The sequence below is a fragment of the Accipiter gentilis genome, chromosome 4 (genome assembly GCF_929443795.1).
Source record: "Accipiter gentilis chromosome 4, bAccGen1.1, whole genome shotgun sequence".
NCBI classification, from domain to species: domain Eukaryota; kingdom Metazoa; phylum Chordata; class Aves; order Accipitriformes; family Accipitridae; genus Astur; species Astur gentilis.
The window spans coordinates 25134491-25162387 of NC_064883.1; the positions used below are offsets into that span (position 1 = coordinate 25134491).

The 27897-nt window shown below is 39.4% G+C and overlaps 2 protein-coding genes across 15 annotated transcripts in view; both read right to left on the minus strand.

Annotated features, from left to right (window-relative positions):
• CUBN (cubilin) overlaps positions 1–621 on the minus strand; it is a 149024-nt gene extending 148403 nt beyond the window's left edge. Inside the window, exons 1-2 of the mRNA XM_049798757.1 lie at positions 503–621; positions 216–345 (exon numbers count right to left, since the gene is read on the minus strand). Of these exons, the coding sequence (XP_049654714.1) occupies positions 216–345; positions 503–621 (249 nt within the window). The remainder of the gene's footprint in view (positions 1–215; positions 346–502) is intronic.
• Positions 622–11469: 10848 nt separating this feature from the next.
• Positions 11470–27897, minus strand: part of TRDMT1 (tRNA aspartic acid methyltransferase 1) — a 41935-nt gene continuing 25507 nt past the window's right edge. For 10 of the 14 annotated variants that reach the window (XM_049798176.1, XM_049798175.1, XM_049798167.1 and 7 more), the window contains 7 exons: positions 25366–25431; positions 23775–23844; positions 22773–22877; positions 21899–22269; positions 17794–17851; positions 16613–16742; positions 11470–12220 (listed from right to left, as the gene is read on the minus strand). In XM_049798176.1, the coding sequence (XP_049654133.1) occupies positions 12120–12220; positions 16613–16742; positions 17794–17851; positions 21899–22269; positions 22773–22877; positions 23775–23844; positions 25366–25431 (901 nt within the window). In that variant the 3' untranslated portion in view covers positions 11470–12119. Of the gene's footprint in view, positions 12221–16612; positions 16743–17793; positions 17852–21606; positions 21763–21898; positions 22270–22772; positions 22878–23774; positions 23845–25365; positions 25432–27897 lie in introns of those variants that run through there. The other 4 variants (XM_049798168.1, XM_049798180.1, XR_007505779.1 and 1 more) reach the window with 3 other exon arrangements.

Genomic DNA, 27897 nt, shown 5'->3' on the forward strand with positions numbered 1-27897 from the left:
CACAATTCAATCTTTTAAGTATTTCCTGTAATGGCAGGATAACTTTACAAATCTGCAATAGCTTACTTTCATATTAGAGTGCTGACATAGATAATATGAAAAAGCAAACATACAAAACACATCAAACATTTGGTAAGACAAATTCTGAAGACAATTAAACTATTAATGTGCAAAACTGAACGCAAAAACATATTAAGGAAAAGTAACTATATCACCTGACTAAAAAGTTCTGCAAGGTCTTCTTCATTAATTTTTATTTTCCCCAGTGGTCCAGTTCTAAATTCAATATTTTTGCTGGAGCCAGCATGGAACACTAAATTACCCTGCTCTGAGGACAAACGAGGCCTGTTGTATTACGGAAAAAAACAAAGAGATCATTTAGTTACACATATCTGCCAAAGAGTATGTAAAAAAAAGAGCTGCAGTAAAACCATTCTGTTCCCATTACTGGCACTTAGAAGCCACCATATGAACAAATGCATTTGCAAGCAATGGTACTTACTGCTCATCATAAATGGTTCTTTTCTGCCTCTTTTTTTCATAGTGGTTTGATTCACAGCTCAATCCAGTAAGTAATAATAATGCAACTAAAAGCCCAGGAGCAGGAGCAGCCCAGAGCATTGCCCTCCTCCAGCTGTCCTGCGTCTGAAGTGAAACCTCCAGTGCTGAATTGTACTGTTGCCAGCCCAGATGCCCTTTGCTCTCACACGGCTCTTTATTCACAAGGTTCCCATTCTGCTGTCTTGTCTTGCAAGGGTCAGCTTTATCTCAGGTATCTTAATTAAAGATTGACAGCACGCAAATCTTCTAGTCATTAAACGCATTTTTCTCTTTTTGTCTTTTGGTTTCAGGAGTTTTGAAAGATTATTAATTGAAATCTGCCTGTGTTTTATCATTATGTCTTTGACCTTTGTACAGCTGTGCACCCCTGTATCTTGGAGCACCTTGTAATCTGCAGCTGGCTACTGTGGGAATGGCTCGCTCTCCCCACATGCTGCACAACACAGGCGAAGGAAAAATTATCTGGCAGCACTAAAGGACCTAGATTGCTAGCAAAAAAACCCCAAACCCCAAATCCCACATATAAAACCCACAGTGGCTGGCAAGGAATACTTGTATTGAAAGAGAAGCTTCCAGGCAGTAATTTATTGGGCAGATGACACAAACAAGTTAGCAGTACCAAAGAGCATCCCATGGATTATAACAGCAAAATACAATTTTAACCAAATATGGTTGCTCTGACTCAAGGATGACTCGGTCCCCAGATGCTGGGCAGACAATCACACACCAAGGGGACTGCATTTTGTTTGGCATGTGTAGGCTGTTTTCATTGCACGCACTAGGGCTCCCAAATTCAGGGTCAGCCATAGACAATGCAAAAGACCAAGGAAGAATTCCAAGGAGGCTCAAAAGTAATAAAAAATGCAAATTAATATGTTCTGAGAGCCAATATTTGAATCTTGATCCCATTTTCCTCTACCCTTCAGCAGTACCTCCCAGCCTTCTCAGAAGTGTCTCGCCCAGGCACTTGTCAGTACTTCTCTCTGACACCCAGGCTGTTGCTACTGGACCCGTGACAGGGTCTATGTCCCACCTCCCCTTTGCTTTTGCCAGAGTCTCCATATTCCCCTTGCACAAGACCTTGCTGTGCTTTCTTCTCCCTGCTTAGGGGAGCTTTATGTATCTTTTCCTTCCTCATGCATAGGAGCTACCTGAACGTCCAGGCCCACCACTATTCTTTTTGATTTTCCTTTTTGTTTAGTAGACAACTCATGCAGGTTGCTCACATTTCAAAACTCCACTGAGAAGAAAAGTGTAGCAACAGTTGTAACTGCTCTTGCTCGAAGATAAGAGTAGCCATCATTCACTGATCCTTTAAGCCCCAGTCCTTCCTGGAGGCCACAGAGCTCCTGCACTTCCTAGCCCTGTCCGGCCTTCCTTTCTGCTCCAGTTTGCACTTGTCACCTACAGATGTCCTACAGATATGCAGGACATGCTCTGGAGCTGGGGGATTGAATGAACTCTACAGCTTTCACAGACAGTAGCGTTATGAGGTCAAAGCACCCTGGGAAGAGATTGGACGTGGTGACAAAAAATAATGTAGCCTCAAAAAGAGACAGATGTGGACTCTGAAAATGAATGTGAAGCCAGGAGAGCTAATGTTTGTGGTACTGCCACAAGTAATAACTTGATCTTTACTGTGAATAACTATAGTGTCGGAGATTATATCAGCTGCATCCCACCACCGCCACTATTTTCTGTTGTGTGCATAAAGAGTATTTTTTTAATTACATTTTATTCTCTGTGGTTTTAGAAACTTATCTCAGAATTCAGAACAGCATGAGCCTGCTGACCATCTTTCTTGTGCTCACACAGACTGTGATACAGGTAACCCAACAGCTACTGCTGCTGCCTAGAGATCTGGAAGGGCAGAGGTGAAGCTCCTTCTGAACCCACAGGGGACAGCCCATCCCATATGCCTACTGGTGCAGTAGCAGCAGCTCGGCTTGCTGGATATTCACCTGCTCAGCAGCAGCCTGTGGCCTCCAGGAGACCAAGTCTATCAGCTGTTGATGCCAGAACAGAATAACATGAGAAGGAATTCCCAGGCGTTCTCCTTTACCATCACAGGGGATAGTGTTTACATGGAAATACAGAATTGTATCCTCAGTTGCTGAAAACTGTTACTGCTCCATTCAATCCAAATGAGCTATGATATTTTATGACAACAGAGAACCTGTCCCTCCATGGTTTTTTTTTATTTATGCTCTTTGCGCTGAAACCTCTGTTCAGGAATAGGAGAACATAGACAAATTATTGATGTTTCTGTCTAGTCAACAGGACACCTTCTGCCTCTGGGTATCCTGGTACTGTCTATTAAACTAGTGCTCACTAACATTCTTCATGTCAGTTCTGATGTCTGTCTGGGTTTTTTTGCTCTTTTGGTTTTGTTTTGGGTTTTGTTTTAACAGTTTACTGAGTTTTTATAACTGTCAGTTGCATGTCAACTTGAAGAAATTATGGGCCAACTAAACCTGCACTTCTTAGCAGGCTGGCCGAATGTATGCATACCTCAAGGACTTTCTTTCACAAAGTCTGTTGCATGCTGACAGTTTTCAGCCTGGACTTTGGCTGTGACCCACAAAATCCTTCCTTTTCTCTATTGATTTCTTTTGCATACTGAGTTTGCATTGCCCCTCTCTGCTGCCTGTCAATCTTTGATTTAAGCTTCCCTTTCCAACTCATTAACTCCAATATACCAAATGACCAATGAGCAATAAACTACAGAGAATGGGGAGAAAGCTGCTAATGCAAGGAGGAAGAAGAAATTCACCTTCTCTTCCTACAGGCTTTATAGCTTAGAAAATGGTTGACCTGAAGACCAAGTGACTTTGACTATGCACTGTTTATAGGATGGAAAGAGCTCTGGACATCTATCTAAAATTTGCATGACACACTATTTTCCATTTCATTAGGCCATCCAGATTTTAGTTAATTTACTCTCTATTCCTAGTGAATGCACCTTAGGCTGGCCAAGTTGGGAAATCTATAAACCATCTTAAGGAGAAAAATAGGTCCACACCTTTTAATTTTACAGAAACATGTTGGATTGAGACATCATTTTTGGAGGAACAGAATGGAAACCTTGGAAACATCTGGCATAAGAATAGGGGCTGTTCTTTCTAACAAGAAGAGCTGGCACAAACTCCTCCTCCTGGGACAGATCGCTCATTACCTCACTGACATAATGGCTGAGAAAACACCTCTAAAGAGTATAGGTTGTGCACAGATTTGGCAGGAAGTAATGGAGCATTCACCTCTAATTCTAGTTGAAGTTTATCCCATACTAGCAGGGACTACAATTTACCACCATCTTGTGTAGCTGTGTGAAATGAAATGGTGGTATCGCTCTACTTTTCCAGCAGTATGAGCCTGCAATGCAAAGACGCTGCTGTAGAAGACAAGAGTTGACTCAGATTATGGCCAAAAATTCAATATGCATTAATTGCACCTAGGAAGTCAACTCAGATGCAAGGACATGACACAAGTCTGTGACAATGCTCCCTTTTTATATGGGGGAAGGAAAACTATTGGTGTGAATCCCACCCTGGCTATTTTTTTAATGGAAGACTAACAAATAATCCTTTATTTTGTTCTAAAGATGCAAAAATGATCCCAGTTATTCAATGTTATGATTCAAATATTTGCAAATAATTACAAATCCAGCCCTGCTGTTGGTTTAATCCCAAGTGGTGCACATTTACCTAGTTTCCCCTCAGCTGAGCTCATGTCTCCCAGTACTTCCATCTTCACTTCCCCGGATCCTCTTTCATCTTTCCTCCTTCTAATAATATTCCAGTGTTCAAAAGCAACACACGAAGAATCACTGTTACCTCCATGGTACAAATATGCAAATCACTGGTGTAAACAATGCTCCTTACTGAATTCAGCACTTCCTATGTGTCCCCATAGCTCTGAGACAACCCAGCACTAAGCTGGTATTAGGCCTTATATGGAGGATCAACAACCACAAGGTTTACATCAAACAAGGGTTACTCTGAGAAATAATGTTCCCCTTTCTGTCCCTTACCTATATCCACCCATCATTGCTTCCTTCATTCTCTTTACTTGTGTCTGGAGAGTTTTACGGCTGCAGCACCTTCCCCAGGGGCTGCAGCACCTTCCCCAGGGGCTGCAGCAGCTGCAAGGCTCCATTTCCCAAACCACTCCTTAAGGATTTCTTTTTACTTGTCAGCATACTGTCCTCTGACACCTGCTTAACATTTTGCTCCCTCAATACAGTTGATGAAGTTAATAAGTTACCTGCTGACAAAGTTAAACTAAGTGGCCAGGAAATCTAGGTTTTCAGCTTTTAATAGCAAATAACAAAAAGTGATGAGTTTTGATTTAGTTAGCTACTTCAGCTGGAATTGATCTACTGTCCCAATTCTCCCTGGCTTCCCTTATCACAATGAAGGCAGTTATATATTAGGTTTTTAGTTTCATTATGAGACTCATATTTGGTTCCTCTGTCTTTCTGATTTTTCTCCCTACACATGGTGTTTCTGCAAACCACCAACCACTTCGATGCTTCCTATTTTCTGTTTCATTCTTTTTTGAAATTAGGTTCATGAAAAGTTTCCACTCAGTTACATTGGCTTTGTTCTTTTCTATTGATTATTCCACTCCTTTTAGCACATTCCAATTGCTTTAACGTACACTGGAGTTATTTTTAGGGACTTCCATTTGCACAGTCACCCTTCTCCACTAATAGTCCTAAAGCCATGAATGGACCTGGCTGCACAACCTCCCTCAGATTCATTCTGTTCTGTACTGTTGGCTTTATCGAGAGGCTTAGATCTGAGATAAGTCCATAAATCATTTGCTGTGTATTAATGTTGTGATTACAAATATTGGCATTCTGTCACCATACAAATATAAGGAAATAAGAGTGGTTGTACTGGGTTAGAAAAAGATCCATCTAGGTCAGTACCCTGTCTCCAACAGTGGCCAAGAGCAGACAGTTCAGAAATGAAGGGTACACAAAGGGGCATGCACATACAGTACCTCTCCTCGGTACTCTCTTGGCCTCCATTTATTTGCAGCTTGGGAACTTCTTCAGCCAGAAGTTTATTTACTCAGTACTCTCAAAGGATTTTTCTTCCATGAACTTGTCCATTCTTCTGAACTCTTCCACATGCTTCACCCTACAACACATGTACAATGAATGAGTAATGCCACATGGTAAGTAAGATCAATATACAGTCAAAATGTCACTCAGAAATACTAATTCTAAGAAGAATCCCATTTTTAAGTGTAATATTTATAAACAGAATGGGATTAGTTTCTTTTTTTAAATGCACACAGGGAAAACATTTAAACTAATAAAAACTATTTATTACTGTCTAGGTATGAGAAAATACCTCAGCACCATCAATGTGCTTTGCTTCCAAATGCCAGGTTGTTATTTAAAAATGTTTGAGTTACAACAGCCCAGGTCATGGACAAAAGCACAAGACAAATGTGCTCTCAAATGAAGCTGGGATTTCGGGATGTATTCCTGTGTTTAAAATCAGAGAGGCTCCCCACTGAAGGAGATTTTAGGGACTTCTTTGCTGCAGAGTTTTCTGAATCCCAGTGAAAGGTACCCAACCAGCATGGCCACCTGAAATTCCCTCCAACAACCCTCTCTCACTAAGAGTGGTGTATTCCACTCAGTTTTAGCCCTTCAACTCTGCTTCTTGCTTCATCAGAGCTCTTGCCAAAAGATCCATTGTCCATGCTTCCTCCCACTGTCAAAAGGACCAGGGGAAGGAAAGTCAAAGAGAACAACCCAGTTGTCTTGCCTTTAGAGATGGCTGCCTGGTCATCTAAGGCCACATACTTCTTTTCTTCAACAGCTGTATAAATTCCCCAAACCTTGTAATCAACTGAAGATAAAAATAACACAAATCTCTTCATGCTCTTCACAACAACTTTTAAACTGACTTACTATCACTACTCAGTATTTCATTTTCCCTGGTGCCTTGGATATCAGTTATCTATTCAAACAAGTTGTTACAAAACAAGCATAAACTTCTCCTAAGGAGGTTGTAACACTAGAATACTCATATTTGCACAGGCAAAAGGAAAATGGTTGCTGGAGTTCATTTGGGCCTTTATGCCTAGTTTCTTACACTTTCACATTATTTTTCCTTGGATATTTCTTTGACCATTTCTACTTTATACACTATTTATATAAGGCTGTCCAGAAATGCACAGTGTTCTTAACCAATTCTTGCTTTGTCTCCTCCAAATCCTTACTAACATGGCATATTCTTTAAACACCGTGCAGGAAAAAAATACACAGAGCATGTAAGTGGCTTCAAATATCTAAGAGGCAAAACACATTACAGTGCTAAGGAAAAGAAATACAATCCAGTATTTATACAACAAGCCAACAGAGTGTTAAACCTCAGTATGAATAGCAAGCAAATAGAACAGAGAAATCAAAGGGTGAGCTGAGAATGAATAGTTCATCCCTGAGATGTAACACATATTTGCTAGATTTTCTATTTATTTTTGAAATGTGTGACAACTGCTAAAAAAGAATTGTACAGTCATCAAAGCATTGGACCTGTTCAGATTTCTATTGAGATGTCTCTTTAGAAAACAAAATGGGCTTACCCATGACTAAGTTTAAGACATATGATAGTGTTATCACAGATCAGTGTTTTCCAGCCTGTAATACACAGATTCCTGACAATCTTTATACTCCTCCCACAAGAGTCAGCAAAAGGTGAGATAAAAAAGCCTGTGGGCAGGAGCCTTACGTTCACTACGTGGAAGGATGCACCTCCACTGGAAAATTTTGAGTTCATGTATCAAAAAATATTCAAACCCACTGTGTTAAACAAATGGTATTTTAGTAACTTCACTGCTACACAGGTTTCTCCATGAGTATAGAGCACCCCTAGATTAACTCAGAGAAAAACAAGCTTATGTAGGCAACATATTCTGTAAGGCAACTGGCAAGCTTCAAAAATGACTGCATAAATACGACACCACCTAATATGACATCCTTTTCCTCAGTGGAGCTCCTCAAGTTTGAGGGAATGCAACCACATCTTCTCGCTCAGATAATGAAATGTAGTTCAGATATGCAGGATAAATGAGTTACAAAACCAAATATCAGATTCTGGAAATCTTCCATTTCCAGAGCTGTCTTCCAGATTGCACTCATTAACCTTTCAGCTGTTTTTGTAATCACATTTCATTGCTGTGTAAATGCTTAAGTTGAAGTTGCAAGTGCAGCACCGATGTAGGCTGAAAAGCACTTATGATTAGGAGACTACATGGAGAAGGAAGCAACGTGATCATCAGGTAAGGTCAAGCAGGTGCAACCCAGCAGAGCTCAGTAAATGAGTCCAGTAATGACAAACTGATGGGATAAGCAGCAGTCACTTGATTTAGCTGGACTGGTATTACAGGGTTATCAGAGGTAAAATACACAAATATATATTTACAACTCTGAAATCTGCTCTTTCAAAATATCTCCTTTAGAAACAGCTCGGAGTAGCAAACAGATTTCAGTCTTCACAGTCACATTCAATTAAAATTCACTGTCAGCATGTAACAGGCTGTATTGCTATATCAGTTTTAGATGCAGCTAGATAACTTTCAACTTAGACTTTAATACTGGTTGCTTATGAGTGGCATATAAATCATTAAAACCTGTTTTATAGATTAAGGAATTGAAAAGTCACTGTTAATAGTAATATTTTGCCAAATATCATTATAGTGAGGCAGAATGAACAGACTATTTACATGGTTTAGCGAAAAAAATCCCAATTTATACATAAAATTTATCTCCTTTGTTTTCATTTCAATGTTTGGATCATGTTAGATTGCAACAGATCTTCCTGTTGTCATGTTTCTCCCAAGAACAAACCATATAGCTACTAGTTATTGATCTGGCTGATAAATCTACCCAATGACCACCACGTAAACAGATAACTATGGTTCGGAACACTGTCAAAAACACACTTGCTTTTCACAGTTTAGTAGTAGGCTGTAGCCTAACATTAGTCTACCACTTTTTTGCCATTACAGTACTACAAGAGACCAGGTAAAGACAGAGGCTGACCTCATCCTTCTCTAGAGTCTAGTCCAGAGCTCTTTTAGGAGAATCCATTTTCATTTCTCTTTTATAGGTGGAACAGCCCAAGCGGTCCAAATGGTCTTGGAGAATAAGACAGGCTGAAGTAGGTCTACCCAGGCTTTTCCTGGTTTAACAGTCCAGAAACAGCATGCAAATCAAGACTGAAGAAGAAATACACAAGGAGTCAGCGTAAGATAAAGTATGGCACAAAATAACAAAGGACTACAAAAGTAGTCCTTTTTCAGGAGGACTACAGCAGATGAGAATAGCTGCAGTATCTCGACAGCAGCTCTGTTCTCTACGGTCTTTCATTTCTCCTGCATTACCAAGCCTAGATGCACTAACACCATGACTGTTCCTATGTCATCCCATAGGGAAAAAAAAAAAATAAAAAAAAATTCAGGATTGGTGGCTTTGATAACTTACTAGTTTGGTACTACAGGAACTATGATCAATCTAAGAAATCCTTCAGTTTTGTGACACACCAGCTCTCTAATGAATGCTTACTAAGTATCTTCTTGCCTTTTCCTCCCTCAAGCTGTTTTTTCTCTAGATACTAATATAATATTACCTGCAAGGAAAAATAACAACTGGAACACGTGTTTCTTTAGAAGGTTTTCAGTTTTTCCATAATTTTCTCTATTGTTTCAGAGATATTAAACTCACAAGACTTGATGATTAAAAAAACATTCAGTCCAGCTCTATGACATGGTGTAAAACTGTGGCACTGTGGATGGCCATATGCAGTGATTTCATCCCAACATACAGTTCTAACCCTTGCACTAGTTATCAAGTTTTGTGAAGAAATCTTCAGAAGAACCCCATATAGTTTTTCTCCAGCTCTTACACCACAGGAACCTAAACACGGAGCTTTTAAATTTCTCATAGAATAGTTTGAGTTGGAGGGGACCTTTAACGGTCATCTAGTGCAACCCTCCCTGCAGTGAGCAGGGACATCTTCAACTCGATCAGGCTGCTCAGAGCCCTGTCCGACCTGAATGTTTCCAGGGATGGGGCATCTACTGCCTCTCTGGGCAACCTGTGTCAGTGTTTCACCACCCTCATTGTGAAAAATTTCTTCCTTGTATCTAGTCTAAATCTACCATTTTTTAGATTAAAACCATCACCCCTCATCTTACTGTAACAGGCCCTACTAGAAAGTGTCTTTCTTATAAGCCCCCTTTAAGTACTGAAAGGCTGCCATAAGGTCTCCCCAGAGCCTTCTCTTCTCCAGGCTGAACAACCCCAACTCTCTCAGCCTGTCCTCATAGGAGAGGTATTCCATCCCTCTGATCATTTTTGTGGCCCTCCCCTGGACCTGCTCCAACAGGTCCATGTCTTTTTTGTACTGAGGCCCCCAGAGCTGAATGCAGTACTCCAGGTGGGGTCTCATGAGAGCAGACTAGAGGGGCAGAATCGGTTCCCTCAGCCTGTTGGCCACGCTTCTTTTGGCGCAGCCCAGGATACAGTTGGCTTTCTGGGCTGCAAGCACACATTGCCAGCTCATGTCCAGCTTTTCATCCACCGGTACCTCCAAGTCCTTCTCCACAGGGCTGCTCTTAATCCCTTCATCCCCCAGCCTGTATCGATACCAGGGGCTGCCCCGACCCAGGTGCAGGACCTTGCACTTGGCCATGTTGAACCTCATGAGATTCACATGGGCCCACTTCTAGAGCTTGTCCAGGTCCCTCTGGATGGCATCCCATCCCTCAGGCGTGTCAAATGCATCACTCAGCTGGGCATCATCTGCCAACTTGATGAGGGTGCACTCGATCCCGCTCGCTATGTCATCGATGAAGATGTTAAACAGTACTGGTCCCAATATGGACCCCTGAGGGACACCACTGGTCACCATCATCTCTGCCTGGACATTGAGCCATTGACCACTACCCTCTGGATGTGACCATCCAACCAATTCCTCACCCACCAAACAGTCCACCCATCAAATCCATATCTCTCCCATTCAGAGAGAAGGATGTTGTAGGGGATCATGTCAAAGGCATTACAGAAATCCAAATAGATGACACCTGTAGCTCTTCCCTTATCCACTGATGTAGTCACTCCACCATAGAAGGCCACTAGGTTGGTCAGGCAGGACGTGCCCTTGGTGCAGCCATGGTGGCTGTCTTGAATCATGTCCCTGTCCTCCATGTGCCTTTGCATAGCTTCTAGGATGATCTGTTCCATGATCCTCCCAGGCACAGAGGTGAGGCTGACAGGTCGGTAGTTCCCAGGGTCCTTTCTACCCTTTTTTAAAAATGGGTGCAATGTTTCCCTTTTTCCAGTCACCAGGGACTTCACCTGACTGTCAAGACTTTTCAAATCTCACTGAGAGTGGCTTGGCAACTACATCAGCCAACTCCCTCAGGACTCTGGGATGCATCTTGTCATATCCCATAGACTTACGTATGTTCAGGTTCCTCAGGTGGTCAAAAACCTGATCTTCTCTTACAGTAGGAGGGACTTCGCTCCCCCAGTCCCTGTCTTGCAGCCCATCCACTTGAGAAGTGTGGGAAGAGAGGCTACCAGTGAAGACTGAGGCAAAAAAAGGTGTTGAGTACCTCAGCCTTCTCCTTGTCCATTGTTAACAGTTTGCCAGTCTTGTTCATCTGGGGGGGGGGGGGGGGGGGGGGCGGGGACGGGGTATGCTTTCTTAGACCCTCCTCTTCTGGCTGACATACCTGTAGAAGCCCCTGTTATTATTCTTTGCATCCCTTGCAGTTTTTATGTCTTTTATGTGTAGGTTTTTGGTAAGGAGCAATGATCTTATCCTGAATAATATCCGTCACAACAGAAAACAGGCAAGTTATTGTCAGGGTTGTGATGATCTTTAAATATTTTTATTCAGGTGGACCTAAAATCATTCCAGACAGATGCAGTTGGGTTCCAGAAACCTACAAGTATTTTGAGAGGATGAGACAACCATAAACTAAGGATGACACTGTGTCGTCTTAAAAATCTTATACAAAATACTGAATTCAACAGTCTAATTCGCTACAAAAAATACATCAAAATTTCAGATTATATATACAATAAATCTTTTAAGAATGGATCACTGATATTTACAACTGAAGACATTTTACATGTAGAACTTGGTCTCTGCACTTAATCAGAAAACCTTTTGCATTTACAGCCTTTTTATACTGCACCAAGAGGGTGCTTTTAAGATAAAATAAAATAGTCTTATCCATTTTCGTTGAGGTACATGTAAACACTGTTCTTTTTCATTTTGCAAAATAAAAAGGACATATTTAAATAAAGCAATTAAGTCCTGGAAACTTCCATTTAAATAAAACACCTCTACAGTGCAAATATACCATTAAAGCAAGGCATTAAAAACATATCAGAACTGTTCAGCAAAATCTCTAGGCAGATATTTTGGTAAGCTATAACTTTTGTTCAGCTGCTATCAGCTTTCTCTTGCAAGATGGAAGTATTTTCTGTCACCATTCCGTACTCATCAGAATCAGGTTCTAAATTATCCAAGTAGAATGGAGATCAATTTTGCCACCACAGGTACATTGAGGCTGTTTCCCAGAAGACGGTAGCATTGCTTTATTGTTACTTTGTCAGGAAAGCCTAAAACAAGAACATACAGTGCAACATCATTAGTTTGGGTTTGTTCCTAGCTTTTAGTCTACTCGTTTTTTCAGTGAACAGTTCTTAATGCAGTTACTACAGATTACAGCAGGGTTCACCCCCCGGTCTAAAATTCACAAAGTTACAAAAATAATTCCCAACCAGTTCATTGGATTCATATCAGTTCTTTCATTAGCAGTACTGCCATCTCTGAAGTTTAACAAGAATCCTCAAAACATTGCTCTATTGTGTAAGTAATGCCAAACTATCTTCTCTTCACGTAGCTCAAAATATCCAGCAGTCTCAAGGAAGGGCAGCAGCACCTACAACACTGCACAACTGCTACTCTAGAGAACATCCACAGAGGAACATGGCCATGGCAGAAAGAAAAAGTGATGATTCTGCAGATGCACTAAACTGCATTTCTCAACAAGCTTTACATTGTACTTCCAATCTGAGCACCTCTAACCAGTTGAGGCAAATCAAATGAGTCTCACAGTGCAATATACCACCAGCACAGATTAAGCTATGAGCAAGGCTTATTCAGTCAGTGATCAAGCAGCTGAACAATTTTCCATGTAATTCAATGTTGACCCTGTCAAATGCACTGAGAAATAAAGACAGCATCTGAAATGTCCTTCACATGGTAAAGTGCATGGACTGGCAGAAAGAAGGGAGGCTGAGAAAAAATTAAACTGGTCCAGCTATTGTGAAAGGGCTGTGCTGTGTATTGAGCACCCAAAGGTGAGCAAGCTTCTGAGAATGAAGAAGTTGCCAACAGCCAGTTGGTCTGCTGTAACTGTCTTTGCTTATACTCTTAGCTTACTCCAGCTGTGAGCTAAAGTGCATTCGCTTCAACTTGAGTGAAAGACGAACAGCAGTGGTGATTCAACCATTAAGGTCATTTGCTAAGCTGCTGAAACTTGATCACATTCAATTATTTGATCATTCCCCAAGAAGAAAACCTAACTTTGAGCCCAAGGTCATCACCAGCCAGATTAGTTTTGATGCATCAATACACTGTGTGTGCAAGTAGTGATACTTATGTTCTGAAGTTTTCACAGCACTTCAGAAAAATCCTCTTTCAGGGATCGCTCAGGAGAGAACATGGTTGGACAGCTGCTGAGCCAAGGGTGGAAAGCTGAGGAGGAGGTGTCTGGGAGGAGTTGTTCCATCCTTTCCTGCCAGCTATTAATGCCTCAAATGTGGACTGCTTTGGTAAACACATCTTCTGCCAGCTCCATCCACTCTGTCCAGCTTCCTGGCACTCACATTTGGGCAACCACTCTTCTCTCTTTGGAACAATCACTTGCACTCCACACATACTTCCTCAGATGGAGTTTTCACATTATATCACTAAGGTACAGAATCTACACGTTTTGAAAGCATATATAAAAATAAACACATATTTATGCACACACACACACACACGCATGTCCACTTACAGCCCAAGAAGCTTATCTGAACCCTGAAAATTTCAGAGTTTCTCCTTCTGCCTCTTAGCAACTGAAAGCCTGAATTAATTTTCAAGGCTAACTGTCCTTTAATCCCAAGGCTCCTCCATCTGCGTGTTAACATTATCTTGCACCTTCTATCTTCTTGCCTCAAGAGTAGCCTACATCAGAAGGACAGATTTAACAACTCGTAGTACGATGGCACTTGCTGCACAGCTCTCACCATATCGTTTAGGTCATGCATGCTACTTGATGATGTTGCGGTCTTGCAACACACACTGCCACATTGTGCTGGGTTTCTGCTAGGCTGCTATTTGTTTCCTAATAGCTTACATACATCACTAACAGGAAAAATGGGAAAGGCATCCTGACATCACTCTCATGAAAGCAGGTCACAGGTGCAAGAATGCTCTGATCACTTTTAGTGATATTGCTGTGGGACCCACAGTAGCGACTAAGACAAATGATTGCAGCATTTCATTGACCTGTAGTGCAAGCACTATTTATACATTTAGATGTTAAAAGCACAAATAAATCCATTAATGTTAAGAATGAACAATGATTTTAACTCTGCATCTCACGTATTGGAAAACGCCATCAAATTGTTAAAACATAGAACCATTTAGACACAATCATGTTTCTTCCGGTAATACTGTAGCTACAGCTAGTAACACTATGTGTTACAAAGTTTCCTGACATTTTCTTCACTTCATTTTCAGCTTCTAGTTTTCTGATTCTTCAGCTTCTTGGACCAACAACATATTTGCAGTGGGTACATTTCCAGGTTTTCTGTTGTTGAAAATTTCAGCACAAATGTTGCTGTCACTACAGAACACAGGAGCAGAGAAATTATAGCATATTTCCCTCTGAAAATACCACACTTTGCAATAATTACTTGAAATTTAACATGGGAGAAATGCTGTCAGGGAAACACCCTTTACTGTAGCCATAAATATAGCAACTTTCAATAAATCCCATAGCTTGCAAATCCTCAAAAGAAACTTAAGATTATAGTACCTAAATTCACCAGAGGTTTCAATCAGCCTAGAGCTGAGTAACACTTTTTTTTAAAGAGGGAAATGTCTTAGATTAAACACAAAGGAAACAAATGTCAGACTTGTGACTCATAGCAGTGGGAAAAACTTGCTCTGCCTATGAATCAGGAGTAAAGCCACTGGATGAGAGAGGCTTGTTTTATTTTTTGTGAAAGTTGGACAAGTGATATAGTAAGGCAGGGAACTGCAAGAACTGTAAAGAAGGTCCTATGATTAAGGCAGAAGGGTACTGCCCTCTGAGAGGTGGAATCTGTCCCTGTCCCTCCCTCTGCAGTTCCCACATGACAAAAGACAAGTTTGCTAAACAAGCACTTCATAGACAGTGATGATCTGGATGCTCCTCAAATTCAGAAGCCTGACTTGTCTTGAGAGTTCAGTTCTGGTTTGCAAAGATATTGAACCTCACAGCTGCCCCTGAAGATGAGCTCTGAACAGAGAAAGCATGATATCATTCCAAGCACTCTGAAATAGTAAAGGTCAGGTTTTGCAAACTGATCACCCTAAATTAATGGGGTCTTCCAAACATTAATTTCTGCATTGTATTGGTTCTCCCTCTGTAAAATATAAGCAATATTAACCCTGCTACACCTCTCAGTGATGGTGCAAAGACTGATTTAACATTTGGAAAACACAAGCTGTATTTTTTAAAAAAAAGAGAAAATGGGCAACTTTGTGCTCAAAAGTGATCTTGAACAGAACGATAAATCTATACGAGCCCAATCCAGCCCTGTTTAGCTCGAGTTTCTTTACATCAGCCTACATCAATACGGAACAGAGCTGTGCTAAGAAAAAGTCTGTCTGCCAAAAGAACAAATCTATGAAAGAAGAGAGGCTATGAAAAAATCCTGCATGTTGGCATGTAACTCAGCACACTCCTGCAAATACTCTTAAACAAGTAAGCTTAGTGTTGGCAAATGTAACATTTGACTTTGCAACCTTGATAATGTGCTTTTGAATGTAGTAATTTTGACTATAAGTAATAAATGAGAAAAACTAAAACTGCAAAAGAAAGAAATATATAAAACTATTAGCACTCCTCAAAACTAAATCACTGAGGAAGTCGAACAAAATATAACCAATTACTCAAGGTCAGTTGTGTCTTATTCTATAGATGCTTGTGTTGCTGAGACAATAAATTGATCTGATGTGTCAGCAGCAGGCCAAGCTCCTTAGTAGGTACTAACAGCTACACTTTGTCTCCCTTTCTTCACAAGGGGAATTCTGGTGAATTTATTTCAGGCTTAATTCTGGTTGATTTGTGTGCAATGTACTGGTATTGCTGAGTCTTGTTCCTTGACTCCCTCTTCTTCACAAAAACAGTTAGAAAATTAAGTAACAGAACAAGAGCTAGGACTGCCTTTTCTAGAAAATAGAGATGACTTAAAAGGTCATTAACTGAAGAGTTTCGTTACTCCTAAACAAAGAAGTATCTGTACCTTCTGAAATTCCCTTTCTGTCAGCAGCTGCAAATGTGTGGAAGGGAGAAAGCAACCAGCTCAAACACTGAGAACCACTAACAGAGCTCCTAAACTGGCAGGATATGTTGACTTAGCACAGTTGTGAGTAATGTTGGCTGCTGAGTAAATAGTTTCAACTTTACACAAAGGTATTCCTTCATTGCTGTTCAGTAATAGAGCATTTCTCATAAACTTAGAAAAAAGTTTTGTGAAGATAAACCTAACCACAGAAGCTGGCTCTTACAAAATATAAAAACCTAGTGGAAATTCAGAAATTCAGAGTTAGCCAAATAGCATGAATCAATCATAAGAATTAAACGGTGCGAAAAAAAATGCAAAATAAAAAGCATGGATTAGTCCCCAGTAAAAAAACTACATCAGCATTTCTGAAGAATGATGTAGAAATGGGTACTTTGCACCACATACCAAATTCGAGAGGGAATCCATGAAGATTTGCTATTTCTCTTGGCGTAAAGTACCTCAGTTTTAGTGTTGACAATTTCATAAGCTTCTCTTCTTCTGGTAAGTCTTCAATGTGTTTAAACACTGATTCAAGCTATGAAGAATATTGAAAACAACAGATATCACTGACACAGGCCAAATACATAAAATTCAACAGTCACATCTTAACAGAATATTTCTTTAATTATCACAGTGCCAAAGACAATAGCGTTTTGCTTGAAAGTATAATTGGTGTTGTGTTTTTTGCAGCCATTATCTCAATACATGGACTTGCAAGAAAGAAATCAATGTTGCCATGAGGGCGTTCATCATTTCTTCCTCCAGTTACAAGCTATACCAATACTTAATGAGGCAAGGAAAGGACTATAAACATCTGTTAATGACAGGATAGTGACTTAATATTAACTCAATAGCAGACCATCCACACAAATTAAGCTGTATGGATGCAGCTGTTTTAATACATTTGCTTTGAGATTATCCCTAATTCCAAAGCTGCATTCTTCTTACACTTACAAATGCCATATAATATTAGTGAACAGCACAGAAGTGCAGGAGGCAGTGCCTGTGTACAAAACAGGCTGTGTGAAAAGTATCTTTGAATGCTGATTCACTGATACATTTATTATTACCTTCCCCAATGCCTAAATACCACTTTGTGGTAAACTTAGTATCAACAGCAGAACTTTTCAAAATACTATGTCTTCCCAGATAAATAATACTTTTGAAATTCAAACATGTTAAACACTTGACAATATTTACTGGATCATCTATGCACAAAAAATGGCACTAGATTCACAACACAATACTGCAGTTTATACACAGAATTAGTCATTTTTAATGTTTTCATGTACCCCTGTGAAACCTCTGTATGACACTACAGATAATAAAATATTAGCAACTCACATTCTCCACACAGATGCACACACATATAATTTTGATTTAAATAAACTGTTGTTTAGGAACATAAAGAACATCAATTGGAAATTCAGTTGCCATAAAATGTAGTTTTAAAAGCTTTTTTCTTATAATATTCAGAATAACAAACCAGAATACAGAAAAAAATTTAAACCAAATCTTGTATCAGTTTTAAAACAAGTCTCAAATTTTAAAATGTCATTCTCATATGTTAGTCTCCACATTCTTACCTGTACATCTACTGCTGTCTGCAGAACTGAGCCTGTCCCTTCCACATAGTGTCCATACCTTAACAACAACAATAACAATCTTAAATTAATATTTTCATCAGACCTCCGTACCAACAACTGCAAAGATACAGGGAGGTTACTTAGGTTCCTTTGTCTTGATTAACAAATAGCATCCTGGACAGATAAAGCAGAAGGCCTTGTTATTAACAACGATAACCCCTGGAGTGCAGTAGCTTCTGAACATGCTCTCTAGGGATGAGTCTGCAATCAACGCATGAGGGTTTATCCACACTAATGCCTTATATAAGGCAACTAGGCAAATATACAAGGCCAAAGAATTCAAGCATAGCATTATCAGAAAGGGCCATCTACATTGCACAAACCAATTTTACATTAAGGCAAAATGTGTTAAAGGCCAAATGGTCCTAGGGGGTCAGACTGGCTCTCCATATTCAGAGGAGGACCATTAGTGTGAACCTCCAGCTTTTATATCAATCCATTAGAAACAAAGTCGTTCAGTCAGGTTTTACTTTTGGTTGCTTGTGGATTTTCCACAGGGGGAAGGGATAAGGGATGGCCAGGCATCCATGCAGGGCAGTAGAAAAAAAGAAAGAAAGAAGAAAAAGAAAAAAATAAATCCAACTACACAGTAAGCAAACTTACATTTTAAAACCATACAAAAGCTTTTTTGGATGCTTTGTGGTTGATTGCATAACAACATGTTTACCCTGTAGTCTCTTCCAGGCTATCATTTAAATATAATTATGGGCTTTCAGAAACATGCTCTGCTGGTCTATGATGGTGTTTGAATGTCCTGAACAGAGAGAGACTGAAGCAAGTCAACAGATGGCTTTTGCACTATGGAACAATTTCAGAAGATCCACTGCATTAGAGAGATGTAGTCTGCATCAATCATTAACAGATACTATTCTCTATTTTTATCTGCGCATCTGTAAAGACAATTATAACGGTCTTTTGCTCTACTTGGGGCCCATTCTAAAGCAAGGCACTGGAACAATTTTTGTTTCAAGCCTTTCTAATTCCACAATGAATAAAGGAATACTCTCCCTTCAGCACAGACACAATGACCCAGCATGGCACAATCTTGAGAATTTCTTCTTCAGTTGGAAAAGCTTATGAGTAGTTCTGCGAGAACAACACTCATTTGAAAATAAAGTGCTTGCAAATCTTCCTTAGGATCAGAACAAAAGGCCTTAAACACTGATGCAGATTAAAAACACATGGAATAGAACTGTGTTGTAAATACATCACCTTTAATTGGTTAGTTGCATTCTGAAAATTCCCCAATACCAAGTTTAACAATGTAACACACATAACACTGAGGAATCCTGATCGTCATCTTATACAGCATCTGATCATATTTCAGATGAACATATCTGAGCCAAAATAAATAAATTATGATAAATTTCAAAGTGGTATTTCACAGTTTTATTGGGGGAAAAGAATCTTTTAATAGGATCCATGTTATATAAAATACTCCAGTTTAAATAACTGGCACTAGAATACAGAACTACCACCACCACCAAAATCTAGTTGGTGTAAAAGTGGTTTGGGGGCTGGGGGGCAGGTGGAGTGGGTTTTTAACACAAATGTGGGCAGATGGCCAGCGTTAGCTGGATTGTTATTAATTATTATTGCAGATGCTGACTACAGAAAAATTAACATTCCTACTTTAGACTCATAACATCATTAAAGATGGGAATTTTTGGCACAGTAAAAAATGATGCATTGATTTTCTGACATTTCATTACCAGTTATAATGAAAGAAGTTGGCTTAAGAAATTACAGTCTTCAATTTTCCTCTGACTCAAGATTCCCCCCCCCCCCCCCTTTATTTCTGTAAGCTTTCAAAAAAACCTTTTAACTTCATACACATAATATATTATTTCTGGGTATATTGTGTCCTACATTATGACTAACAAAAAAGGTAATTACCACAATGCTATACAGAATTTCTGTAACTAATACTACACTATTTTAGAAGGTATTGCTTCTCTTGTCAATAGCATATCAAGAATTTACAAATAAGTCCAGAACGATTATATCTAAAGAAGTAGTTTTCATTTGCTCTGCCCTTTAAAATGGACAATTTCCTCTCACAACTTCAGTCACCACACATATACTCCTAGGAGAAACCATAGTGTTCATAGTCTCAAGGAACTCAGCAATCATTTTCCAATTGCCTAGGAGTCCAAGGTCAGAAGTGAACATGGGATCATCTCCTGTCTCTCTCACACGTCAAAGGCCATTGGATTTTGCCCTCTACTCCACCAAAGCCTTTCAGAAGACATACTGGTATGACGCAGGCAGAAAGGCAAAAAAACACCGATGAAATATCGGTGTTAGAGGTCCCTGAATTAGCAAAACCTGGAGAAGGCATATCTGGATTATCCTCAATACACAAACCTTGCTGGAAATACCTGAAAACCAATCAGAACCGAGGGAAATTTTTCTCCCAGTCTCAAAGCTGATGGTGAGTATGACTTCTAAGAAAGACACCAGACAGGCATCTCAGTGGAGGGATTCTCTGTACTACTTGGGAGTGCTGTTCTGTTCCATTCAGGGTTCTCTTTCCTAAATCTCATGCTTCAGAGAAACATAAAGACAGAACTCCTAGAACACGTACAGCAGAAATTTATTCTTGGCCTCAGAAAGTGACCTGGATGAAGCCTGAGATGTAATTAAAATCCTTCTCTTAATGCAGAGCTGTAAATGATATGACCACATACAGAACCATGTGGGAAACCTTCATTCCTAAAGGCTCTTAAAAAAGGGAACAAAGACAGTAAATCAGATTCCTATGTTTTGAGCCAAGAACTACCACAAATATCTGGCCTGGCTCCTTCCACATGAGCAGAAGGGCAACAGTCACGTTCCATTGTCAGATTTCCCATCACTATATGTAAAGACTTCATATTAACTACTCAGGAGCCTCCTTCAGTGTGATTTTGATAAACATGACTACAAACTACCATGATGTATTCTAGTGAAACCACAAGTGGCCAATTTATTTTTTATGACACTGAAGGCATACATGACATACATAAGAGATTATTCCGGCCTAAGGTTATTTGACTCTTCTAGTTAAGAAACAGATTCCATGAGACGCTGACTCCCACACAATTCAAAAGAGTGAGGGCATAAAAGGTGTATGTCAATGAGAGCTGGGGGAAGGGCTTTCCTGTTGCACAAATTTTGAACTTTTGAAATTCTTTCTCTTCTCAGCTTTCTTATTGTTAAAAAGTTAAAATCACAGAATCTGCAGGAACTCTGTCAATCTGGCAGTCTAATTTCTACTAATTAAAAAAAAAGTTATAATTAGCTTTGACTCATCAACTAAGTAATTTTGTTTAAGCATTTCAAGAATTCCAAAGAAACAAACTAATTTGAAAAATTCACCAATATTAACATTTCCCACAAACTTCCAGGCTCCAGCTGCCATTTTCCAAATGCATTCAGTGGAAAAGGTCCTGACCGGTTGTCTGCAGAGTTTCAGAACACTCACCAGCCTCTGGCAGTCAAACTTAAAATTGCAAGGTATGAATCAGAAAACTACTAGACAGAAAAGCACTGACGTTCTGCTCCATCATATATGATTTGTAATGCAACAACCTAACTGGTTTTATGATATATGGCCAATCCACAGCTATTCTGACCTACACAGCTGAAAAATCCAAGAAATCAATAATTGTACAGTGAGACACTTTTAATGAGGAATGGATCTGTCAAGCATGACACTTTGTAACTTCATTGCACAATATAAAGAAATTCATTAATGAATCAGTACTATACCAGTCTACTGGAACCATATTTCCGCAGGGGTAATTAAGCTTCTGTGAAGGTCAACAACAAATGGCACTGTCTTTTGTGAATGCCTTTTTGGAGTGGGCACATGATGTTCTGCCAGACAGATTCTCATGCTGGCATTCCACTGGACCAGGAAGCATGCTATATAAGGAGATTTTTTTTCAGAGGCCTGGATTTTTTTTGATGAAACAGCTCTCGTCGTTTTTACAGGACACAAGCAAAAATACACTTAAAATTTCAGAACATGATTCAGCAAGACATTTTCTTTGCAACTTACCCTTTTGTAAAGCATGTGGATCTCCGACAGGTGGGTTTAACAATGTCTAACAAGAAAGCATAGCGCAATAAGGACTTCAGTGGTAAGAAATACTGACTCATTTCTTCGTTTTCCTCTTCCAAGAAGTCTTTTAGCATTTGAATAGAAGAATCATTGTCCTGATCATGTTTCCTTTCCATTTCTTTTACTGTTTCAAGCTTAAAAAGAAAGGCCCCTTTTGGTAAACTCTTCTTGCTGCTGCAATCAGGACGAATGTCTGGATCCAGATTCTTCTCTTCAGAAGACAAGAAAGAACTAGCTTCACCCACTTTGTCAATGACTTTGTCCTTGAATAAGTCTTCTAGATCCTGATCTGGAAATCTTGTCAATATCTAAAAACAAATTGTGAGGAAAAAAAAAAAATTAAAGAACTGCACTTGACAAACAACTTGATAGCTGACTCTGTAGTGAGTAAGAATTCCTTCAGAGATACTCAGAATAAAGCAAATAACCGTTTCATGTTGTTTTCATGAAGATTTCAAAAAAATGTTGGCATCAAGATTTGCTGATCTACCAGCAATGACGTCAGAAACAACCACAAATAATTGCCTTCGCAAAAAGACCTTTCCAAGGGTGTGAAAAAGGTAGCAGAATGAATTGTTTTCTAGCCCACTATCACCCACTGTCTCCCAACAGTTTAAAGCCACCTAAGCCACTGGCATGCATGTCAGTTCTTAGAAAACTCAGTATTAGGGCTGAAAAAGAGACAGAATTTAACTTTTCTGTTGATATCACTTATCCCACTCTCTCTTCATCAAAACACACCACTAAACTGAAAATTTAACCCTCAATCTTCATGACACAAAGCAAATTCAGTTAACACTAATAGACTCACCTGACCAGAAGCTTGAAAGGAAAATGGTTCTTGGTGAAGCTTTGCAATTAGAAAATATCGCAGCCTAGAATTGGGAATGCCAAGCTGTAAGCAAAATCCACAAGCCTTTAGTCCACGTGATAAAGAGAGGAAAAAAGTGGTCTATAGCATCATACAAGTTACCTGCCTTTATATACAGCAATAGAACTCTGACACTCTAATATATTTTGCAACTCCAGAGATATCAGTATTAATTGATAATACCTAAACACTTATAACTTCCATACCTAGGTATTTTCAACGGAATGAGCAGACAATTATTCTTTGTACCTCATGGTTTTGACCTTCTCTGTAAATGAACAAGAATATAAACAAACTTTTATGTGAGGTAAAAAGAAAAATTACATGCATCACAATTTCTTGGGACAGGTACTATCTGTTTTCTAGACAAAAGCAAAATGGTGTCTTCTTGCCTTTTTGAACAAGCCATCTAAGTCATCTAACAATGAAACAAATGCACCACAACTGGTTTTCAAGCTACCCTCTATCAGCATCTCTCAGGTATATACAGCACTTCACTGATTCCATTTAGTCTTGCACAATTCTGAAATCTCTCTCAACTCTTTTTTCAGTTGCCAGGGAAATATGCAAACAAAGCCCCTCCTCCCACAAACACAGTCACATTTTCTGTACTGGGAAATTCACAGGCATCAGCACTTCTGAAGCAATAAGGCTCCTGCAGGGAAAACCACCTTCCTGGTCATGGTGTAAATCCATGCCTCCTTAAAAAATATCAAATGGTAGCAAAGCAATATGGGACTAGGATCTGAAGAATAACAGCAGTATGATTATGCCAGTATACTGGTAAGAAGTCAGAAGTCATGCGAGATGACTTTCTCATTCAAGAGTATCTTCAGCTCTGGGCACATCTCTCTTTTCTAATACAATAGATCATTTTCAAATGTTCTTGGGCTCAGTGCAGTCTGAACAGTTAAATAACATTAGAGCATTTTTAGTACTCACACAGGTTGGAGACAAGAGAAATTCTTGATATTTAAATCCACATGTTGCTAGCGTTCGCAGGAGTTCATTTCTGGCAGTAAAAAGAATTAAAAAGCAATTACTCCCTTCGTACAACCTCTAGGCCCTTTTTTATCCTAAATAAAAACACATTGAAAGAAAGACCTTAGGTACCAAGACATTCAGTGAAAGAACTGGACAGACAATTACAGTTATGAAGTCATCCATTTCTGAACTTGAGGAGACAACATATGAAGTTCAGTGTTACTGTAGCCAAAAACGACTGCTACACATTCACAGGCCTCTCATACCTACTTCGGTGCAAACACCTTCAAAAAATATCCCACCACTAGGACAGTACTTATAGTGTGTCAAAAAGGAAAATAATCAGAGGGCAAGACATTCTCTTTATTGTGAATCATAAAACAGGATATTAAAACCACTACAAATAGCTCACTACTTCCCTCTGTTCACATACATGGCATCAGCTAAGCCTCACAAAAGGGCTAACTCAAGGGATGACAAAACTGGTAGCTTTGATAATAACAGTGAGGTAGGACTGTACTTTATAAACAGTGGAAAAATCACTAAAATTGAAATCTTCTTAAAAGGACTTGTCTCTTCTATTCCATGCAGACTGCACTAGGCTGGAATTATACTAAAAGCATAAGCTGTGACCTGTACCTGGTACTGTATGTGACACTGCACCCCAAGTGTCATATGAAAAAGCAAGCATTCTGACTGGGGTGTTTTCTGAACTACAACTTGTTCCAAACACTGGCCAGCAAGGCATAGCCTAGGGAATTGCAGGATCTACAGTAACAGCCTGCACCTTCAGCAAAGTGTTCACGTGTTCAAAGAGGACTGCCACACGCTTAACCAGTGAGCGCACTGAACATGTCTCCCAGCTGCCTGCCATATTCATTAAGGAGCATGATGTGCAGGCTGGCTGCTCTCTTGGTGCTTTAAGGAATGCTATGGAAAGATCCTACTCTATTCCAGCAAGAAATGAGAAGGAAGACCGCAACCCCCTGTCTCCTGCTTTGCCCACAAGAGAGGAGAATGCTCCTGCTGTCACTAGGTAACCTTACTGACAACTTTCCTCTTCCACATTTCAGACAAAGATTATGAACAGTCTTCATACTACACCTCTGGACCATTTGATGGCAACCCTGAATGACTGATCATCTACTATCACCAAAAGTACTGAAGAACGCTCTTATACCGTACTGTGATCTTAACACAAGATACCAGAAGCTCCTGTCATGGATAAAACCCCAAAACCTCTGAGTGCTATACCTATTGTTATTTTTCTTTGAAAATTAATATTGACTCTTTCCAAAGGACACAGCATTATCAAATGAAATCAATGGAGTCAACTTGTTAAAACATATTTTATCTGCTTAGAGAAATAAATAGTTATTTAACAAGGACCTTTCATAACCTAAGATTTTCATTCCTAAATTAAACAGCTGCTAGCTGTCCCACCTCACTATTTTGTTAACTTAAATTCTAGGAAATAAAAATCCTGCCTTCCCCTCCTAAAGAAAAAGTCATTTATTAACAACTAAAACCTGCATAAATTAGACTTTACCTCGCAGAAGAGGATTCAAATCCTTTAACATTTTCTAAAAGTAGGTATTTTGGAAGCTTCTGGAGCCTACAAGGAAAAAAAAAAAATCAACAAATCAGAGTAACAAGATGTAAACTACATTATATTCATCCACGGATTTGTTTAGTTACGAGAAAGATCAAAGTATTTCCACATCATGCTAGCTGTTAAAGTTTAGCATCCTTACAAAAATGTACCTCAACTTCCAAGGTTGCCTAGATCAAATCATTCCCAACTGAATTAAAAATGTGGACTGCTGGTAATTATAAAAAGCAACAAGACCTACTTATGTTCAGATGGACTGCTGTACCCCATGCATGTACTTCTGAAAATGCTTACCACTGTCATTTCCTAAAGCATAATATTATTATTGAGCAGATTGATTATGTAATAGGAAGGATAATTGTCAGGGGAAAAAGATCACTATTTAGCCATGGAACAGAAAACTTTTATTTTAAAGTGCTTAAACCTGAAATCAGTGTCAAAATGTCACATCAACTTTAGCGCTAACACATCAGAACCAGTATTCATCTAATTGCTTTAAGAAATATGACATGTTTAGAGCTCAGACTACAGATACTCTTAATTTTCTATACTTAACTTTTTCATTGGGAGGGGGGAGGGCAGGGGAAGGAGGTTCCTGAAGTTTAGCAAGATCAGTGCAGAGGTCTGGAAAAAGGCTCATTCCAAAACCAGCATATTAAATCTCTAGAGAAAGGAACATGCCCAAACTTTGCCAGGGACCATTCTAACAATTTAGATGCATAGATGATTCAGATTCAAGTCTCTGGGAACATTCCCTGGCACTGATTAATTCTCTAGTAAGGCTAATGTAGACATAGTGTGTCTGTCACACATTGGGATCTCAGAACGGCATATAGAAACAGGATACTAATGCCACCAGACAGCAGCACCATGCTTATTTAAGTCAGTAAGTGACTTTGGACTTCCACTGGTACAAATCACAGCAGAATTTGTTTTAGCATGTTCTTAACTACCATCAATTAAAGACATTCACATGAAGAACTAAAGAACTAAAGCATTTCACAAGCAATTGGAAAATGTACAAGATACTACATCAAATTTAAAAATACTAAAAGTAACAGTAAAAAAAAAAAATTACTAAACAGAAAAAAGCAGAGGCAGCCAAATCCCCTGCAAAGGAATGGAGAATATATCTGTTGGTATGTTTACCCACACTCAACATCATCATCACCTAGTATGAAACTTATTTTTAAAGTAATGAATCCAGACCATAGCCTAAAATACAAGAGTTCATAGAGGATCAACAGATCACAAGACAAGTAATCACTATACAAAGAGTATGTGTTAAGTACTTGGCAGGTATTAACATTACAAATGTGTCTGTAAAAGCAGTGCTTTGACGTCTTAGCATTAGATTTCCATGGGTTATGGCTTGGACAGGATAAACAGACAGTATCCGGACCATTTGGGTCAGACTTTGTTTGCTGGCTGGGTGCTCCAAGGATTTCCCAGGTCTTTCCAGATCTTGAAACTGGCCTTTCCTTATCTCTAATATTTGTCTTCCCAGGCTATCTTTGAGCCTCATTTCAGCGACACTTCATTATTAAAGGCTGAACATAAGGTAGGAACAGCCAAGGGATGAGAAATTATTTTATAGTTTCCATAAACTGAATGCATGCCGTACGAATTTAGAATGCAAAGTGATAATTCCTATATTAAGAATTTCCCTTTTTTGGACTGAAATACTCCATGTTCAATGTCTGGCAAACATGTCATATCCAAAAAATACACAAACACTATCTCAGTAAAACATAAATCTATTGGAACTGAGAAACTCTGCAGAAGCCACCATCTTGAACATATTACAGACTGCTTACTAAGGGCTCCCTCAAGAAACAGCCTGCCCAAGGGAGATAAGGGACATCAGCAGGGTCTCATGGGGTGTTGAGATAAAGTGCCACAGCCAAGCCCAGCTCCTTTGCATCATCATGACGAAAAACAGATGTCCTACAGTGTCTGAAGTTTGGGTTTTGAGAAGGAAAAGCTTCTGCCCTTTATCCAGCTAAGCCCACAGCAACCAGGAAGCAACATTTCTATATGAATGCACAACAGTGTCCCAAAAGCAGCCAGCCTCTTAACTGTGTCTCAGTTTAATGGAAAGGAATACTGAGGTCAGGATTCCCTTAAAGATAAGTAAGGTACTATTATTCTGACAAATTATGAACTTACACACTATCTGCCATTTTTAATTTATAATTTTGAAAGGTCAGTCTGGAGGACTGAGTTACATTCCTTGTTCCAGAAGAGACATCCTTTGCAACTTTTGGAAACTCACATTATCTCCCTATTTTTGTGCCACTGCTAGAAGCAGGGTACTAATAATAATCTTGCTTTTTACCTATTAATTGTCTAACTTACAAGGCTACAGAATCTCTATTGTGTTCTGTTTTGTGTTCTCTGCCACCGACTTCTTAGGTGATCCCAGCCAAGCCACTCAGCCCTTCTGTGCCTGTGTTCTCTATCTGCTCA